The 20601-nt window shown below is 38.9% G+C and overlaps 1 protein-coding gene across 1 annotated transcript in view; it reads left to right on the forward strand.

Annotated features, from left to right (window-relative positions):
- Positions 1-20601, forward strand: part of LOC127574065 (intermembrane lipid transfer protein VPS13B-like) — a 795946-nt gene that overhangs the window by 160360 nt on the left and 614985 nt on the right. Inside the window, 6 exon segments of the mRNA XM_052022696.1 lie at positions 2399-2593; positions 5459-5584; positions 5587-5626; positions 7264-7279; positions 8980-9159; positions 16309-16433. Coding sequence (XP_051878656.1) covers positions 2399-2593; positions 5459-5584; positions 5587-5626; positions 7264-7279; positions 8980-9159; positions 16309-16433 — 682 coding nt within the window.

The raw sequence follows: 20601 nt of genomic DNA on the forward strand, positions 1-20601 counted from the left end.
ATAAAATATGCTTCTTTCCCACCTCTTCTCCCACCCGGAACACTTACATGCTGAGATTTAACTGTTACGGTCATTGCCATACAAACTATTTTATTTGCCTTTATTCCTCTGTGGCAAAATCTATAGTTAGCAACTGCTTGGTTGCTATCAACAGCAAGGAGTTACAGTGTAGGAAGTCATAGTTTGGAACTGTGTTTTTAAAACGTTTGTGAAGGGATTATTTTTAAGTGGTTCAGTGAAAATGATACACCGTGCACTTTTATATCAAAGGCATATTGGAAACCTTGCGAAGACGATCTGGAGTGTAATTATGAAAAAAAATTCTCCTTGCTTGACTATGATTAAGAGCAAATAGTGTGCATTTAAATAAAACCTATATGTAATGTATAGAAGTTACACACAGTGGACTATTGACCAATGTACCAGTTTCCATGCTGTTGAATACTTAGCTCATCTCTATTATATGGACGTCACCTGGAGCAGAATTAGTTTTGACCACCTTCAGGCCTCTCTATTGGGGGAGCAGTTACACTGAAACTACTAGCCTGGGCAGCTTAATTGCATTTTGGATCTTAAGCCAGGCAAATCCCTGTCTGTATTTTTTTTGCTAAATGGTTGGAACCTCAGCTGTCCTATTAAACAGGGCTCCCTTTCACAGAGCTCCAATTGGATGGTTATAAATGTTCAGAGACCACTGTGAGGAAGAAGGGAAGAGCAGGAGAGAATTCTTCCTGTGTAAACACTTAAATTAAAATTAGATAGGACAAAAAGCGTTCGAGGTCGAAATCCTTGAATAATTCATAAAATTAGTTTGACTCCACATTGAATTTACTCCTGTTCAATGTAGACTCAGCCCTTCAGTTCATTCTTGCCTGGCTTCCCATCTTTTGACCATCATCACAGTGTAGTTTATAAAGTATGTTTTGTTCATATTGCTTATTGTGTTTCCCATGTTACAGTAGTCACTGCACTTCAGTAGTGGCCATAAAGTGCTTTGAAACAAGTTAAAAAGAGTTGTGAACAATCTTATTACCTGGAAAGTCCAATGCACTCTTCAGGTAACTGATGTTAACCAAGTGGAATGTAGACTATATTGTAATCTCCTCCCTGGACCAGGTACATGAAATTAATCACATACTTGGAGTGATGCAGCGGTGGAGGGGTTGCCTTGTGACTCAGTGGATGCCGTCTGAAACTTGGACCCTCAGCTGTAGCCTGCTGGTTAAAAGGTCAGCGGCTGGCTTAGAGGGAGATCAATGAGACTCAAGATTTCCAAGGTTGGGAGAGGGGGAGATCGAGAAGCAGCAGTTGAAGTTGGGATGGGAGAGAGTACTGGAGCATTTGTTGAGAAGGGCATTGAGGAAATAAGTTGGTGGGGGGAGAGCTGATGGGCAGGGGGCAGTGAGTGAGGACAATTGGGGAGGAAGACTCCAAGCATTGAGATAGGTTATTCACTCTACCTGTAGGCTTCTGTGGGATTCTCACTGTGTTCACCTAGGCGTGCCCTGTGAAACGTGACTCCAAGACGACATGGTCCAAGTTCCCCTGAAATAGAAACATAGAAAAACTACAGCACAATTCAGGCCCTTCGGCCCACAAAGCTGTGCCAAACATGTCCCTACCCTAGAAATTACTAGGCTTACCCATAGCCCTCTATTTTATTCAGCTCCATGTACCTACCTAACAGTCTCTTGAAAGACTCTATCGTATCCACCTCCACCACCGTTTCCGGCAGCCCATTCCACGCACTCACCACTCTCTGAGTAAAAAAACTTACTCCTGACATCTCCTTTATATCTACTCCCCAGCACCTTAAACCTATGTCCTCTTGTGGCCACCCTTTCAGCACTGGGGAAAAGCCTCTGACTATCTACCCGATCAATACCTCTCATCATCTTATACACTTTATACTTCAAAAAAGAGCAGTGCATGAGGAATCCTGCTATCCTGTGCACCCTTGATGCCAAAATTGCATCATGCTCAAAAGTTAACGTAGCAAGAAGCATCTGGTCAAATTTCAGAACTGGTGAGATTTGATCCAGAAATTATTACTGAAGCAATTTATTCTGGCAAGAATGGATTTTCATTCATTTAAAAAAAAGCTCTGCAGTCCAATTTCTATATAAATATAGATGCAGTTCTTTTTATTTAGGAAATATACATTTAATTAAACTTGTAGCTTTTGATAATCTGTTTTATTCTTGTCTTCCCTATCATGAAAGGAAAGTTTCCCTGTTTTAATGGAGGAGCTGATTCAATTTATTGATTTGCTGAGTGCAGCATTTTCTATTTTCATTTTAATTAATTGCCATTATCCCTCTTTTTTAAACATTTAAACAACTTAGCTTTCCTCAAGAAAGGTATACTTATGCCACATTGCTTTTTGTTGTATTTTCAGGTTCAGCTAGTCAACAGCAGGATGCTTCCACGAATAAAAATGAAGATCTGAGCAACGTCCAAGAGATGTCAACCAAACGCCTTGTTATAGGCTCAATGGAGCTTCGACTGGACAGTAGCTCTGTTCACAGAATACTGAAGATGGTGGCATGTGGTCTGAATCATGAGTATGAGCCATACAGCAAGCCTCACTCAGGTTAAATAGAAATTATAATGTGTCATATAAAAGTAATTACTTGGGCTGCTTAGCTGAAAGACATTTAAAATGCCACTGCTGTAGTTACTGTTGTTTCTTGCTGTAAAGTATTAGTTTACTTTACTGTATAACGAATTAAAACATAAAACTTTTTATTATTTCACCTTTTAATTTAGGGATCATTTCAAATTTGTAAATTTAACATATTGTAAAATCCAATAACAATCTGCTGGAGGAACTCAGCGGGTTGTGCAGCGTCTGTGGGGGGGGGGGGGGGGGGGGGGGGGGGGGGGGGGGGGTGGGAAGGAATTATTGACATTTTGGGTTGAAATCCTGTATCAGGACCTGCATGGACCCTTCAGCAGATTGTTTGTTGCTCCAGATTCCAGCATCTGTAGTCTCGTGCTCTCCTTTGTTTTAGGTTTGGTTGAAGAGCAGGAGGCAAGACTGTCTAGGTGGGTTGAGTAAAAATGGGTGAAAGGGCAAGGGGGCAGACAGGAAGGTAGAGAACTGACATGGAGAGGCAAGGATGGGGTAAAGTTGCTGAGGATGCCAGGGAAAAGGGAATGGGACAGAAGAAGAAGAAAAAGGGAAAGAGAATGGAAGGACACTGAAAGGGAAGGCTTGGTAGATGGCTTCAATAATCTTTGAAGCTCAGTGGAGAAGGGGAGAGAAAATGATATGCTGAGGTGAGGAGGTTGGTTTTTGGTTTCTGTTTCAGTGTACGGGAAGGGGGTGTGGTAAGAGCTGTATTCAGTTAACCAGTGTGATTGCTCATCAGAGCAACTCGCTTTGAGACAGGTAGAGAGTTCTATGGACTTAGGTTCTCTAAAGAAATGTGGACTTTGATTACCAAAACAACTGAGAGGTAGTTGTTTGACTTAAAGGCTCAAGTTGCTTCAGCATTCTGAGTGGCAATGTTTAGTGGAATGGTTTCAAACTCTGAGGGGGTTGGGGGAGTGGGATCTGAGTGTGAGGGAGCAGTTTACAAGCTCATAGTTTTCATTCTGTTCACTACAGTTCAAGGAGAAGGTCACCCTTGGACTATTGCATTTTGAGTGGAGTAGTAAAGTGGAGACACAGAAGACTGCAGAAGCTGGAATCTGGAGCAGGAAAACAAACTGCTGGAGGAACCCAGCAAGTCAAGCAGCATCTGTGGGGGGGAAATGGACAGTAAACATTTCGGGTCGAGACCCTTCATCTGGACTTAAAGGTAGAGAGGAGATAGCCAATATTAAGGGGAAGGGGTGGAGCAAGAGCTGGCAAACGATAGGTGGATCCAGGTGAGTAGGGGGCGATAGGCAGATGGAGGAGAGAAGAGTGGGAGGAGGAGGCTGGGAGGTGATAGGTGGAGGCAACAGAGGGTTGCAGATGATGAAATCTGGGTAGGAAAGGACGGTGGAGCATAGGATCAAATAAGGGAGGTGGGGTGGGCAGATGGGAGAGGAGTGTGTTTTGTAGAAAGTGGGAGGAATCAAGAGAGAAGTAGTTAGGGTAAGCACAAGTTCTGCCAGGTGGAGGAGAGTGTTAGTAGAGGGGAACAAGTTGGATCTATGCTCAGTAAAGAAACAGAGAGCTCTAAGTGCTTCCTGATGGGTTGTAGAAAGTGGGAGGAATAAAAAGAAATCCAAGTTCAGGTAAGCTGCTTTGCCTCTGTCCCTATTCTCTCTCCAACTGATATGCCCAGTTTCTCCGATACCACCCCCCCCCCCCCCCCCCCCCCAGCCCCATTGCCCTATTTCTTTCCCTTCTTCCAGCCACTCCATCTGTCCATCACCACACACTCCTCCCACTAGGTTTCCTCCCCTTGCTGAGAAGGCTCAGGGGCAAACCATTACAGATATTTAAAATTGTGTTGACATTTGAAAGGGAAGATGTCCTTACTTTCAAGTAATCCAAAACAAGTGCTCAGGAGCATGACATGTCCCGTCATCCCTGTGCTTGCTGGCCGCCTTTGACATTGTTCAGCTTTGCCTCGGTTCTAAAGATCTCAGTCTTTCAAGCCCTCCTATAGCCCTGCACATATTATTGTAACCCAGTCCAATTGTACAACCCTCTTGCTGTAAGTGTTTAGAGAACATAGAACACAGAACAGTACAGCACAGGAACAGGCCCTTCAGCCTATGATGTCTGTGCTGAACACGATGCCAAATTAATTTAACTCTCTTGCCTGCACATGATCCATATCCTTCCATTCCCCAAATATTAAAAGACTTTTAAATGCCGCTATTGTATCTGCTTTCACCACCACCCCTGGCAGCCTATTCCTGGCACCTACCACTTGCTGTGTAAAAAAAAACTTGCCCCTCACATTTCCCTTAAACATTTCCCTTCTCACCTTAAATGCATGTCCTCTAGAAGTTGAAAATACTCCAAAATTGTCCTGCTGGGCAACCCTGAATTTAATTTCTCAATCATTGGTCGTCAGATCTGGAATTCCCTCCCTAAACTTTCCTCTGAATCTCTCTTTGTATGACCAAACTTTTTGTCACTTGCTGTACCATCTCCTTTTGTTGCTTGGCATAAGACTTAACAACTTGTTACAAATTTCCCTGAGAAGTTTGCTAAATAGTTGGACAACTTTGCAGGAGGACATTAGCAAGATTCATCAGGGAACATGCAAGTATCTTGCTGTTGCTTTTAATATATTTTAGCATGTCACATTATGTTGTATATTATTCCATTGCAGTCCCACTATAGTACCTGTCCATTCACTATGCTACTGTACTGATGAAGTACTCTGAAAACAGTCACTGTTTTTAGTATATAATTGACTGAAAATCATCCAGTCAAGTGTTTGTTTGCTTTCCAAAATTCTAAAAACAGTGATATTTATACTTACATTGCCCCTTTGAAACCTTTCAGAAACGGAGGATGAGAATAGAACATTGCCAAGTCCGGAGGAGGTTGCTGCTTTGGAAGAGTATATTCCAACGAGATTAACATGTATTACTATTTTAAAATGCACATTTACAATTACCCTGGCTGAGTTCATCTTCTGGACAACTTACTTCCTATAATTTTAGGTCAAAGGTAATGAGCCTCTTTCTCCAAAAAGTTTTTCTATACGTTACGAGAAATGAAGTGGGAATTTTCTTTAGGATTTCATTGGATTTCTTCAAATAGATTAGTAAATTGAGGACAATAATTGTCTTTAAACAACAATAAATTGTTGCTTTCTGCCATATTCCAATTCAAAACAAAACACTTAAAATAAAAAAAATGCAATGTGTCCTTTGAATTGAATATGTGGAAAGTGGATTGTTTGCAATAACAATAGTGTTTAAAATGAGAATGTAAGAAATGCAAACAAGGGTGCTCCATATGTTCCTTTGAACCTGCTTTCCCATTCAATAATGATGTTTCTGACCCCTCTTTAACCTGCATTATCCTGCTTGGTGTCATAGAAGCAATGCAGCACGGATACAGCCCCTTTGGCCCAATGAGTCTATGCCAACCACAGTGCCCACCCAGCAAGTCTGAATTTTCTGTGTTTGGCCCATATCCCTCTAAGCCCTGCCCCTAGTGCTTCTCAAATGATTCTATTGTACCTGGCAGCTCGTTCCATACACTCGCCACCCTCTGCGTGAAAAAGTTGCCCCTCAGGTCTCTTTTAAATTGCCCCTCAGGTCCCCTCTCAGCCTAAATCTATGCCCCCTAGTTTTGAACTCCTCTATCCTGGGGAAAAGTTACCATCCACCTTATCTATGCCTCTCATAATTTTAAACACTTCAGTAAGGTTGCCCCTCATTCTCCTACGCTCCAAGAAGTAAAGACCTAGCCTGGCCTACTTCTCCCTATAACTCAGGCCCTCTAGTCCTGGCAACATTCTCGTAAATCCTTTTTGCACTCTTTCCAGTTTAATCACAGCTTTCATATGACAGGGTGATCAAAACTGTACACAGTACTTCAAGTGCGGCCTCACAAACAACTTACACAACTGCAACATAATGTCGAAACTCCTATACTCAATGCACTGGCTGATGAAACCAATGTGCTAAATACCTTTTTCAACAGCCCTGTTTACCTGTGATGCCACATTCCATGAACTATGTACTTGAAGTCCCAGGTCCTTCTGTTCCATTACACTCCCTAGTGTCCTACTATTCATAGTGTAAGTCTTGTGCTGGTTTGACTTTCCAAAATGAATCACCTCACATTTACCTGTATTGAAATCCATTTGCCACTCCTCAGCCCACTTCCCTAACTGATCAAGATCCCCCTGTAATCTACGATAACCTTCTTCGCTACCAACAAGACCCCTTAATTTCATGTCATCCATAAATTTACTAATCATTCCTTGTGCACTCGCGTCCAAATCATTTATATAAACAACAAATAACAAGGGTCCCAAAACCGACCCCTGCAGCGCACCACTAGTCACTGGCCTCCATCCCAAGAAACAGCCTTCAACCACCACCCTCTGCTTCATACCTCCGAGCCAATTTTGAATCGCCCTAACTAGTTCTCCCTGGATTCCATGGGACCCTGACCTTCCAAAACCGGCCTACCATATGGGACCTTGTGAAAGGCCTTGCTAGAGCCCAAATAGACAAACATCCACTGCCCTACCCCCATTATACCTTGCTGACATTCAACACAGGTGCACCTCAAGGATGTGCGCTTAGCCCACTGCTTTACTCTCTCTACACTCATGACTGTGTGGCTAGGCACAGCTCAAACACCATCTATAAATTCGCCAATGACACCACTATTGTTGGCAGAATCTCAGATGGTGATGAGGAGGGGTGTATAGGAGTGAGAAAGATTGGCTGGTTGAATGGTATCACAACAACCTCACACTCAACGTCAGCAAGACCAAGGAATTGACTGTGGACTGCAGGAAGGAGGAGTCAAGAGAACACACACCAATCGTCATTGAGGGGTCAAGGGTGGAAAGGGTGAGCAGCTTCAAGTTCCTGGGCGCCAACATCTCAGAGGATCTATCTTGGGCCCAACACATTGATGCAATCATGAAGAAGGCATGCCAGTGGCTCTACTGCATTAAGAGTTTGAGGAGATTTGGTATGCCACCAAAGGCTCCTGCAAATTTCTACAGATGTATGGTGGAGAGCATTCTGACTGGTTGCATCACCATCTGGTATGGAGGCTCCAATGTGCAGGATCACAAGAGGCTACAGAGGGTTGTAGACTCAGCCAGCTCCAACATGGACACAGCCCTCCCCACCATAGAGGACATCTTCCAGAGGTGGTGCCTCAAGAAGGCGGCGTCCATCCACTAGGACCCTAACCACCTGGGACATGCCGTCTTCATGTTACTACCATCGGGGAGGAGGTACAGGAGCCTGAAGACCCACACTCAATGCTTCAGGAACAGCTTCTTCCCCTCTGCTATCAGATTTCTGAACAGTCCATGAACACTACCTCGTTATTCCTCTTACGCACTGTTCATTTGTTTTTTGTAACTCGTAGTAATTTTTATGTCTTTGTGTCTTGCACTGTACTGCTGCTGCAAAACAACAAATTTCATGACATATGTCAGTGATAATAAACCTGATTCTGATTCTGACCTTTTTGATTGCCTCTTCCAAAAAACTCTAAAAGGTTGTAGGGAGATCTTTGAAATCATCAATGCAGTTTGAATATGTAGGTTCAGAAAATATGTTTAGGCAGCCAACACTGATCTCAGGAATGAGGTTTTGCTGGGAATATTTTAATATTTTGATATAGGTGCTGATGAGGGGTTAAGGGATGGACGTGATGAACATGGTCTTTCAGAAAGTCTTTATTAAAGTATTACACAAAATATTGGAGAAGGTTAAGATGTATGGAATTAAGGGAAGGTTAGAAACTTTGATCAATGTGACAACAATAATGCTCTAATTTTATGGACTGCAGAGTTTTTATTTTTTTTGTAGAATGTGGCCACTGTAATTATAATTACCAAAATGATAGTAACCCATTTGAATCACTGCAGTCTAGAATAAGGTTCATCTCGTGGAATGGTAGTTCCAGGATTTAGCCCCAGTGATGATGAAGGAACGAATGTATTTCCAAGTCAGTATAGTGTGTGTGATTTTGAAGGGGATTTGTGCGTGATGGCATTCCCATTCAATTCTGTTCTCCTGGAGAATAGGGATGGCAAGTTTGAAATGCCTCTTAGATTTAATAGTGAGTAGCATATAATTATGGCCCTAGCTTTAGATTCAGCTGGAAATGCCTTGTTCCTGCCACACTTTACTCCAGGTTGCTTAAGTAGGTGAAGCGTCTACATTCTTCTTGAACTCTGTGCAATAGTACCACACCTCATTTTATTTGTGCTCATAATGTACTGTCTGCATTGTGTATTCTTCCTTGGTATATGACAAAACATGATGCATAAAAGTAATGTAAGTATTTTCTTGTTTCAGCATTCCGTGCCTTACTTAAATGCTCCGCAATTTCATCCATTGCGGCCCCTGCCTGCCTTGAGAGTACAGGTGGACAAAGTTAGTTTGGATCATTCAGTGCCAATGTACGCTGGACAACTTATACCCACTGTCAGCAGCCTTAATCAGCCATCTGATAACTTGTTGCACTACTGCTATGTGCACTGTTATGTCAAGGTAATATGTTCTTTTTCAGCCTTCTGCAAATTCATTCAATTTGAAATTTCTCACTTTGATTTAAATATGTTTTTCTTTGAAATATGCCATCAAGAGTTACAGATTGTAATTGAAAGCTATGTGTTTACTCTGCTATAAAAATAAAGACTTCTGGAATAGTAATCTTGGTTTAAGTGTGGAAGTCCAAAAATATTAACTACAACTTAAGGCAGGAAATGAGACCAAAACATTTTGATATCTATTTGATATTCTTGTGTTTACTTCACTGAATGTTATTCATTGTGGCCAGATGTTTTAAACACTGAGCTTGGTGATTTATTCATTTTCACTCTTGGTTTAATGCAACAGGATTAATGAAACTTATTTAATATGAAACATTGATTAAAAATTAGAATTTCTGATAGCAAATACTTTACCTCTCTCTTTCTAACTAGATCCCTTTTCCTTTGTCATGCTTTCCGATCCTTGAATCTTGAATCTTTTTAGTCAAGAAACCAAACACGTGGTTAGGTGCTATGGAATATATTGCAGGAAATTCATCCTGAATTAAGATTCCACATCACTTTGAAACAGTTTTGTTTTGTTCATATTTCTTCTCTATGTGTTCACTATTTCTTTGCATTCTGATGAATTACTGGTTATGTTTCAGATGGACAGTTGTCTAATTCTGGGGATTGCAATTTGGGAAGAATCTCATAAGGGCTTGCAGAGGGTGCAGTGGAGGTTTACCAGAATAGTTGGGAAACACAACTTCAGTTAAGTGGAGAACCCAGGGAAGCTGGGGTTGTTCTGAAAGCAGAGAAAGAAGAGTGCAGATTTAATAAAGGTGGTGGAAATTATGAAGAGGTCTTGTACACTAGATAAGCAGAAAATATTTCAAATAAAATTTGGTCATGATGGGTGCAGGTTTTAGATAATTTGCTGAAGACTTGGATGAGCCGAATTTATTTCATGTACTAAGTTGTTTTGAACTGGAATGCACTGCCCAAGAGAGTGGGGGGAAGCAGGTTCAATAACAGCTTTCAAGATAGAAATGGATAGATGAATAGGAAGCATTTGTTGGGCTCTGGGGAATGGGGAGGAGAATGGGACTAATTTGGTGGAGGCTTCTTCTGTGATGAGATTCTCTGAAACTGGCAGTTGTGACTTTTCTAAAAAATCCCAACACTAAACTATTCTAGACAATGCCCTCTTTTGACATTCATATTATTGGCATATTTTTAACTTAAATAATTCTGCAAGGGTTTTGATGCCAGACTTATACACGTGAAAGCAATTGAATTTTTGGGTTGTAGCCTAATGAGAATTATAACCAAAGTGCAGGAAATGGTTGAGATTGCATCTTGTATATATGCTTTCTCGCTTTTCTTTCTATTTAACAGAGGTGATGGAATAATAATGTACCATTGCAAGCCATGCTTCAGTTTTGCCTGGTCTTTCTAGTTAAAGTATTTAGGTTAAAACAAAATTTTTATTTGCTAAGGCGAATTTTTGACTTGTTGGCTGCGAGGTTACTCATGTTTATTCTAAAATTGAATGTGTTTCTAACAGAAACCTTGGTTATAGGAAAGTATTTCATGAATATTTTAAAAATATGTTGGCTGGATACTTTAAATCTTTATTTATGAAAAGCAAGCAGTTTTGCTACTGCTGTTTTGAATTTAATGTGAGGGAAACAATCTCTGTTTGTTGAGACGTGCACCTTTTCATTGGGTGTGAGGTAATGTTTCAGATTTGATGTGTTTCCTTGGGTTAGTGCTTTAAATTGTTTTGGCTGTTGTGATTGCTTGGAACACTTTTGACAGAACCAACTGAGAAAACTTATTGAGCTCGACTCTTTGAGAAATCTGAATTAACAACAGCACAAATGCAATGATTCAGTCAGTTTAATTGTGTGCAGAGGTTGAGGCATTGATGGTGGTGTCCTTATGGTGAGGGCTAAGATGAGAAGCAGAGATATTAACAGAAATCTGAATTGTTTGTGGGATTATTTTAATATTTTAAAGTTTAAAACAAATGCCATGGTTGAGATTTCCTTTTGCTCTCATCAGTCGTTATCTATGGAAACTTGAGTGATTTTTGATCAGTTCTGGTAAAACCACTTGTACCTATACACATACAAAAAACTTGCATTTTGGGATCATGTTGGGGACTGCACGAGAGAAACCAGTTCTCTTTAGACCTGAAGGAGATCTCTATTCACCTGAGAATCCAAAACTTTCAAACCAATCTTTACATCAAATTTACAAGAACATGAGAAGATCAGACCCGGGATAAGCCTCCAGGCCCCTCAAGTTTTCAATCCCCACCCCAGCTGCTGGAATCTGGAGGAACAAACAATCTGTGTCCTGATGCAGGGTTTTGACCAGAAATGTCAACATTTCCTTATTTCCTTTCCTCCCACGGATGCTGCTCAACCCGCCTAGTTCCTCCATCAGATTATTTGTTGTACCGCCATTCAATATGTTCATGGCTGACCTTTGCTGGCCTCAATTCCTTGATTTTTAAAATATTTGTCTACCTCCATCTTAAATATATTCAGTGATGTGGGCTCCACAGCCCTCGTGGGCAGGGAATTCCAGAGATTCACCCCTATCTGGGAGGAAAAATTCCTACACACCTCAGTTTTAAATGACCCACCCTTGTTGGTGACTTTCCCAGTAGTGAAAACATTTGAATGTCTACCCTGTTAAACCCTCTTAGGATCTTACATGTTTGAATAAGGTCACCCCTGATTTTTCCAAACTCCAAGCTAAAGAGGTGGCCAGGGTGTGAGAAAAATACTATAATTTCAATATTGTACAAGGAAAATCTTCTTAACTTTTGTTAAAGTTTCCATGTTTCTCCTTCTGGGATACAAAATTGATATGTGTGTCAAGAGGCTGAGCCCAGGCAACTCACCAGTTGCAAGAACTTCTGGCCTATTCTGTTGATATTAACTCTAAACTTCTCTTGATAATTTGCTGAATTGATCTGTAAACTATCTACAAACTGCATGTAGTGGTTTTGCATTGCATGTGAATTTTACTCTCATATGCAATATTATTTCAAATTGCAGCATCATCTGGCTAATAAATATTTTTTTCTCTCAATTTTTGTTGTTTGCAGTTCCTTCTCCTTCTCAAATTTGTACTCTCTGCCAGCTCCAATTCTCTGCTCCTCCAAACTGGTTTCTTGTGCATCCCCAGTTTTTCTTTTGAGCAGCACAGCTTATGGAGCTGCTGTCTCTCAACTCCAATGACTCTGGTTCCAGCCAGACCCCCAGTGCTGTCTGTGTGGAGTTTGCATGTTGTCCTTCCAAGCATGTGTGTTTCCTTTGGGTGCTCCAGTTTCCTCCCATATCCCAAAGAGGTGCTGGTTAATTGGCCACCATAAATTGCTCCTGGTGTGTAGGTGAATGGTAGTATCTGGGGGGAGTAGATGAGAATGTAGGAAAAATAAAGTAGGATTACTGTAAATGGGTTCATGATGGTCAGCATGGACTTGGTGGGTCAAAAAACCTGTTTCTGTGCTGTATGGCTGTACTCCACATTTAGTTATTTTTCCATTAGTTGCCTAGCCCCTAAAGTATGGAATTGTCTCTTCAAACATTCATGTATCTCTATTTCTCTATTCTAAAAAATAACTCCTCCAAAGCTATCTCTTTTGGCAAGCTTTAGCTTATTATGTTGTTTGATATCACATTTAATTTGGTAACATATGAAGCACATTTGGGCATTATTATAAGTCATTACAGAAATGCAATTTTGTTTATGTTGATCCATTTTTGCAACTTCTACTTGAACCAGTTGGTTCACAGTGTCACCTTCTCTCCATGCCTACTGTGCTTTTGTCAGCATTTGAATACTATCTTCTACCGCATGATTACAAACATTTGCAAATAATTGCCAGCATTTCATCAAAAGCCATCATTGTCACCTGTTGGTGCTCACTGGGCAGCATGCTTTGTTGCACAGGTGTTTCCTCTCAGCTGCTGTTTTCTCCACTTTCCAGATTATCCACCAAAACTGGAAAAAAATTATTTCTTTTGTTGAAGCTGAATGTGGTTTCAGTGCCAGAATTAGACTTCTAACTCTCCTTCATTCTTGCTAACCTCTGTTGAATTTGTTTGAAATAAGTTAGTTTGGACATATGGTCTGTGTTGATTCTTAAAAACACCCCATTCATATCAGTGAGCAGGTTTCTGAACCTATCACCACAAAAATAGCTCAAGCCCACCTGCAGCTGATTTTTTTTAATCCCATGCATCAGTTCCCCCTTTCCTTGCTTTGTCTGCTATGTAACAAGATGGAGAGAAGAGAAATTAGAAGTTTCAAAAAGACTCAGTTTGCTTTCATAAGTTTATTTTTTAATTTGTATTGATAAATAAGAAAAGACAGAGCCAGTTACAGCAAGTTAATGGTGGTGGCTGTTTTGCTAGGTGCACAGGAGATAGAAGTGGAACCCATGACAATTGTGCGCTGAAGTTTCTACTGAACTAGTTGGCTTTTTTAACCTGAAACTGTGATAAATTTGAACTATTTTATTTTGGAGGATTATAGCTCTTATTGTTTACAATATTAAATAGTTTTGCCCAGATCTACTATGACCTTAATGTATTTTCTGTCATGTAAATGTTGTTAGCCGTCAAACTGTGGTAATAAATTTAAGGACAGGTGTTCTATATGGTCCATAATATTCTTAAGGACTAAGTTACTATTTCTGTTTTTTTAAAAAATTATTTCTTAGCAATGCAGATTTCCACATTAGTTGATAGTGTTGGTCTCTAAAGGCTGATGAAATCATTGCTAGTGCTTGTGCATACCTGATTTCTATGCTTGAACTAGGCGTGTCTGGTATAATTGTGATCAATTCTGATCTTTTGGAGAGGCTTGATCACCATGTTTGCATAGCTGGAAGAAAGGATTGTCCCAATATTGAATCGTGGTAACGTCCACTCATATTCACAAATAGACAGTCAGCTTGTGATATTGTATATATGCTAACTCCATCTGTAAGCCTCTGTAGAGGTAGGCATGCTCGATTCAAAAACTCAAAATCTACATGATAAATTGCACAATAAAAGTACAGACATTTTTTAGAAAATCAAACCAAGACATTGTTTTTGGTGCATAAAAGAAGTTAATGTAAATTTTCAAATTGCTGTAGTTCTTTAGAATAATCTTTTGCTGAGAAAAGCTTGTTGGGTTTCCTAGATGCATTGGCACTTTGTAACTTGCTATGGCAAGACTTCTTTCTTTCCATGTGTTCTGAAATGAATGCTTTCACCAATGAAGAAAATGTGCAGTGCGTCCTGATCACTTCATGACACAGAGAGAAATCAGATTCCTTATTTTTGCAAATTTCTACACAAATGATATTAATGAAAAGATGGGACCAGATCATTTTTAATCAACACAGCTTGAGCAAGAGGTGTGGCTGTGAAAGTAAGTCTTGGTCAACCTAACTTGGACAATATGCTCCACAGTATGAGGGACACCAAAGCAAGATGTTAATAGGTTAAATAACGCTTTAGGGCATCAATCTATTCTTGTATTCTCCTGGTGAATGGATACAAAGGACTGTCTTCAGAGATTCAAGAGTAGTCATCCAACCATAGCATAGCTGACTCGAGGCCTTGACTTCACGCAGGTCCTCAAAACTGCAGTAAAGTAAGTCTGTTGTGTGAAATTCACTCTGACTTATTTGCACTGTGTAACCTTGTTGTATAATTTTTGCCCATCTTCAAATTTATGTGTCAGTTGCATTTATGCATATTTATGGTGACCTAACGAATGCTGCATGGTATTGATTGTGTCTGGTTCATTGCCCATTGCAATTCAATCCATTTGGAGTGTTAATATAGATAACAGACACATCTGGAGTGTCATGAGGTTGGGCCTTTGAAATGATGGTAATTATTACAGGGAATAGGATCTCAGGCACTAATCACTGTCTCATTGCTGCTCTATTTTATATGGATTAAAGGATATAGCTTAGTGGTATATCTCAATTTAAATCTTCTGGCAAATTATCAGTTAAAATCCAATCTCCAGCTTGTAGAATGCTATGAAAATGCTATTAGTAATTGCCAGAAGTATTTAGTCATAAGTGACATTTGATTTTGGGTGGTACAGCAAACAGTGTGATTGTTTAGCATAACTCATTCTCTTGTTAAAGTTACACAGCTCTTCTGTTCATGTGAGCTATTTTTGGGTTTTAACACTCAAGCAACAAGAATGTCCCTTCTTATTTTAAGTTATTTACATTCTTTTGAAAATTCTTTGAAGGTTTCTTTTGCCATTGGTGAAACCTGATCCTTTACTGTAAAGTGACATTTCGATGATTAGATTATTTAATGAGTGCCAGCTGAAGTTTAGAGAATTGAAATACAACTAGTGGAGGTATAAGTTGAATGTCTTGATCACATCTTAATTGCCATTTCTCGGATAACATAAAACGTATGTTGTTTTTTGAGCTTATATTTTGAAACTAAACCTTGTATGCACAATTTCACAGATTTACTTCAATCAAAATAGAAATCAAACCAAAGCAAAAATTCTGAAGTTACTGTCAACTAACACTTTAATCTTTTTATGTCTAATGTTTATTGTGAAAATGATGCCACTAAGTAGCAGCCATAATATTGCTGGTAATTGAGGTAAAGATCTAAAATAATTTTTGATAAGTTCTATTGAGTGAGTGCTAATGATCGCTATGTAGACAAAATGGTAAAATACTGTCCTGACGAAATGTACAATTAAATCCTGTTTAGGCAAAAGATAAGTGCTCACTAATTCAGTCATTTGTTCTGGTCTCTTGGTAAAATACCACCTTGTTTTAGATGCTAAAACTGGAGAGCGTTGGCAAAATTGTATCATGCTTCAATCTGTGCTGTATGGATTTATCTGAATTAACTTATTATATGATTATCAAAGCAATTACATTTTCAATTAATAATAGGAAAAATAATGTGAAAAGGACCTCTTTCAACATTTAAAGGGTCATGACTTTGAGAAATTAGACAGTCTTGGTGGTGATGCAGTGATAGAGACAAGTGTTCAGTGTGTGTTCATTGTAAGGAAAATTGAAGTTGACATGTTTCATCCTGTCTTCATTAAACCTTTTCTTGTTGTGGAGTTTTTGATCCTCTCTGGTTTGTTATTGCAGATATTTGGTTTCCAGGCAGGCCTGACCTCCTTGGATACTGAAGGATCATTCTGTCCTCCTGCCCCGGTCATTCCTTCTTTCAGCACAGCTTTTTATGGCAAATTCCTTCAACTTCCATCATATTGGTGAGTTAAGAATGCACCAGAGGCAGTTCATTTACTATACAATCAAATTGGTCACATTTAAATTATTTGCATTTCTAATTTAAAACAGAATGGTGAAGTTACCTCATTTAATTGATAAACTGTGTATAAAATACACATGAACTTCCCGAAGTGCTTGTAAAATCAAAACTTTTTCTATTATTAGAATTGAATTGATATTTTAGTGTAGTATATTCATCTTTATATAGAGTAGGAACTTGATACTTTGCTTTGTTACAGGCAATATATAAATGTACGTTGCTGCTTGGGAATGCACAGTGTTTAGAAAGAGAGACTCTGTATTTTATTCTCTACTTGTCCATCTCCAATACAGCTCATTCTGACCCACTTCATTTGCTCTGCTTTTGATAATTTTATCTTCCTATGGATTGCTTGTACAAGAACTGACAATGAGATATGAACAAATTATCTATTTTATTCCCTTGCCAACCTATTTCACATAATTCATTGCTCAGGAATATTTTTTGCAGTTCTGTGGAAGTGAAAAGACGATGGAAGTACTTCAACTTGCATGGAATTAATATGAACAAAGATGAATCATCCAACATAGTGATTTTTTTGATACCAATTTGTTTGCAAAGTAGTCTTTGGCCAACATTGGTGGTGAGATCTATGAGCTGAACTATTCAAGGCTTGGTGAAATTTATTTGTAATCAAAAGAGATTGATTTTGTCCGCATGCATGCACCATAACTGGATAGCAATAGAGAGTCATTGCAGTGATCCAGTGGTCTTGAATTTGCTAGCGAGTCCCTGATTTCCAATATGACTGAGTCAGTTAATGCTGTTCAAGTAAGTAATTGACCCCAGGAGACTTCCTGACTGTCTGGCTTGGTATCACAGATAATTTTCCCCATTTAGCCATCTGTGACACTTCAAAAATTGTTTTCCGGTGAAATCTTGGTTTCCCAAAACTCCAGTAATTTCTTCAGTAAAGCATGCACTTACATGAAAAGCTTGCACAGGTTTACATGTTGACTAGTAAATCTCCAGCAGTGTTGGTCATGGTAAATCAAAAGGTATGCTGTTTTATAAGAACAAAAGCAATAGACCAAAAACTATTATTTGTTGCTGAGGTACAGCTGTATGCAACTGACCTCTCTGTATGGCTGTAAGATCCCATTGCTACAGATTGATATTCTTAAGGGTTGTTTGATTTTCACATCCTTGCACACTTGCCTTGAAGATTTGAAAATAGTTGAAGGATTAACAGGCTGATTAACAATATAGGCTAACTGTAAACATGTACAAACTCTGAATGTAATTCATTCTTCAGTAAAACCAGTTCTTTAGTTTTATAGGTTCAAATCTAACACTCATCTTACTAAGTCACCATTTGTCCATATATTTCCCAATCTAACTATTAGAGAAACATAACCATTCGTCCACACAAGAGGGGATTCATAACAGAGTAAGCATACTATAACTGGAATCAGCATAAAAGCACACATATCCACCAAATTCAAGAATCCCGCTGGATATTAACCTTGAATTCAGGACCAGGGCTGAGCTCGAGCCAGAGTCTCAGCTCGTTGGAACTGTTTGTTGTGGGTGGACTCTAAAACTCCTGACTCAGGCTGGAATGCTACCACAATGCCAAAGGCTCACTCATTAATTAGAGAGTAGTGCTTTTTATCGACAACAGCAATAAATTATTGGCAATCTGTTTTTATAACTTACATTTTTATGTCTGCCACAAAGTTATGACAACTGAAATATGATGAATTCAAAACGCTTGCTTACTCTGTCATGAATCCCCTCTTGTGTGGACGAATGGTTATGTTTCTCTAATAGTTAGATTGGGAAATATATGGACAAATGGTGACTTAGTAAGATGAGCGTTAGATTTGAACCTATAAAACTAAAGAACTGGTTTTACTGAAGAATGAATTACATTCAGAGTTTGAACATGTTTACAGTTAGCCTTCTTAAACCATCTCTGGATTTATTCCAAGATTAAAAACACATTATTTAATTGTGGCTTGGGGTGAATGCTTCTGGGTTGCCATTAATCTATAGAAATGTGGCAGTATCTGAGCAAGCAATCTAGTTGGCATTTGTTACTTCTCTAACTACTTGTGACTTTTAGCACAGAAAATACTTGGAGCCTCTGGCTAATTTATGTTGTGACTTGCTTTACTTTGGAATCAAACATGAAAAAGCAGTTTTAAGAACGGTTTAATACAGTGCTACACAACACCTATCATAATCATTTTGCAATTATGTTTAATGGATCAAAATTTTTGATCTCGTCCATTCGTGTGATTAATTAGCATTAACTTTTTAAGTGTGGATGTGCTTCGTTCAACATTAGGTCCAGAAAATTATTCTTGCATTGTCTTTTCATTATTTGATAGAGTATTCTGGCATGCTCTTCACATTGTATTCCATATATTAAAGTGAGGGTTAGAAAATTATTGATAGTGAATAGAAATATTGATACATATTAAGCAAAAATATTGAGGGTTATGGTGCATATACTGATTGCTATAGTTATGATGCAATTGAATGACAGGAAAGACTAATGAAGGGTCGTTGACCTGAAATGTTAATTTTCTTTCTCTTTCCACAGATGCTGTCTGACCAGCTGAATTTTTTGCAGCATTTTCTGCTTATATTTCAGATTCTCAGTACCTAGAGTTTTTTTAATTTTCAGGCTTGAGAGGTTGCTCAGACCCATGTATTACAATGTTTCTACGCATCAGGATAGTAAAGGAACCTTGGTTTTTGTTATGGAACAGACAAAATGGGCTGAATTGCCTTGTTCTGTGATGTAATTTCAATTCCATTTGTGAGCAATATAGCTGTTAACATTTGTAACCAGGTGGTGGTGGTGTCTTCGTTGTTCTAAATTTATTCACCAGATGGTCATGGTGCAATTGGTGTTTTTAAGCTAAACTGGAGAATTGAGACAAACTTAATTATATAATGTGTAAAATAATACTCTGTAAGAAGTCTCTTGTCAACTTGTCAGTCGGATTATTGCAGTTCATAGATAAAGACACCTTTTTTTCACAAAAACAGATGATTGAAAGACTTGGAAGGATACTTTTTATGCACCTGTTTTCATTTGAGCCTTTAAGATTTGCCTTGCTCTTGATCTTGATAGAGTCAAGATAATGAAAAGTTGACTATGAAAAGATTACCAGTATTTCATGTCTGGAAGCTATTCTTGCATGATGAACAATACAGATGAACAAGGAGGGCTGAGAAAGCAAGTAGCTTAAGAAGAATGTGTCGCTTTCAGCACCCCATGTTTCAGTTTGTATTAGTGTTAACGGAGCCTTTCTGTTTCAACGTGAGTTCCCACATACCTAAAGGAAATAAATTGTTGGACATATTGAAATGGGTTATGTTCTGTTTTTTTTCTTACTGTTACAAATGAGAATCACATTGTAAGTTGCTGGGCCGCATAGAAACGGTAATATGCTGCACTGTTCTTCTGCTGCTTCTTTTAGCCCTTGTGTACCTTGACCAAATGATATACTAAGTGATTGTGTTTAAAGAGTAAGGATTGGCATGTTAAGTAGCTTATGATGAGACTGTGAGTTCATTCATGCTCTCACCCAACAAAAGACTACATTGCTTGAGATTAATAAAATATTAATAGATAATTGAATTAGACAAGAGATCAAACATTGTTGGACTCTACAATGTGATATCTCTCAAGATGGTTTAGCATGTACCTTTAGCTTATGAGATTGGTATGATTACATTTTGCTATAAATATGTGAACACAATAGTGATGCCAAAATTATTATCGCTTGTGTATGTGTTTTGGAAGTTTTATATAAAAACAGAAAAATGTTGTAAGCGTCAGGTCAGGCAACATGGAGAGAGAAAGAGACCGTGAGCTAATCTATACACCGATCATAGCACAATATTGTCAATTATAAAGTGTTAGTGTTGGCTCATTGACAGCACTTTCATGGATTCAAACCCCATTCTAAAAATCTTTGGATGTAAACTAGGCTGAAATTTCAACATACTACTTTTGGATTGGTAGGGGAGTCAATTTCAAGAGAAATGAAGCTGTCCTTTCAGATGGATGTGAAAAATCCCAGAATAGCTTTTTGAAAATTAGCAGAGATATTCTAGCATCCTGGCCAAACTTTATTCCTCATCAGACA

This window comes from Pristis pectinata, chromosome 9, assembly GCF_009764475.1.
Source record: "Pristis pectinata isolate sPriPec2 chromosome 9, sPriPec2.1.pri, whole genome shotgun sequence".
Taxonomy (NCBI): Eukaryota; Metazoa; Chordata; class Chondrichthyes; order Rhinopristiformes; family Pristidae; genus Pristis; species Pristis pectinata.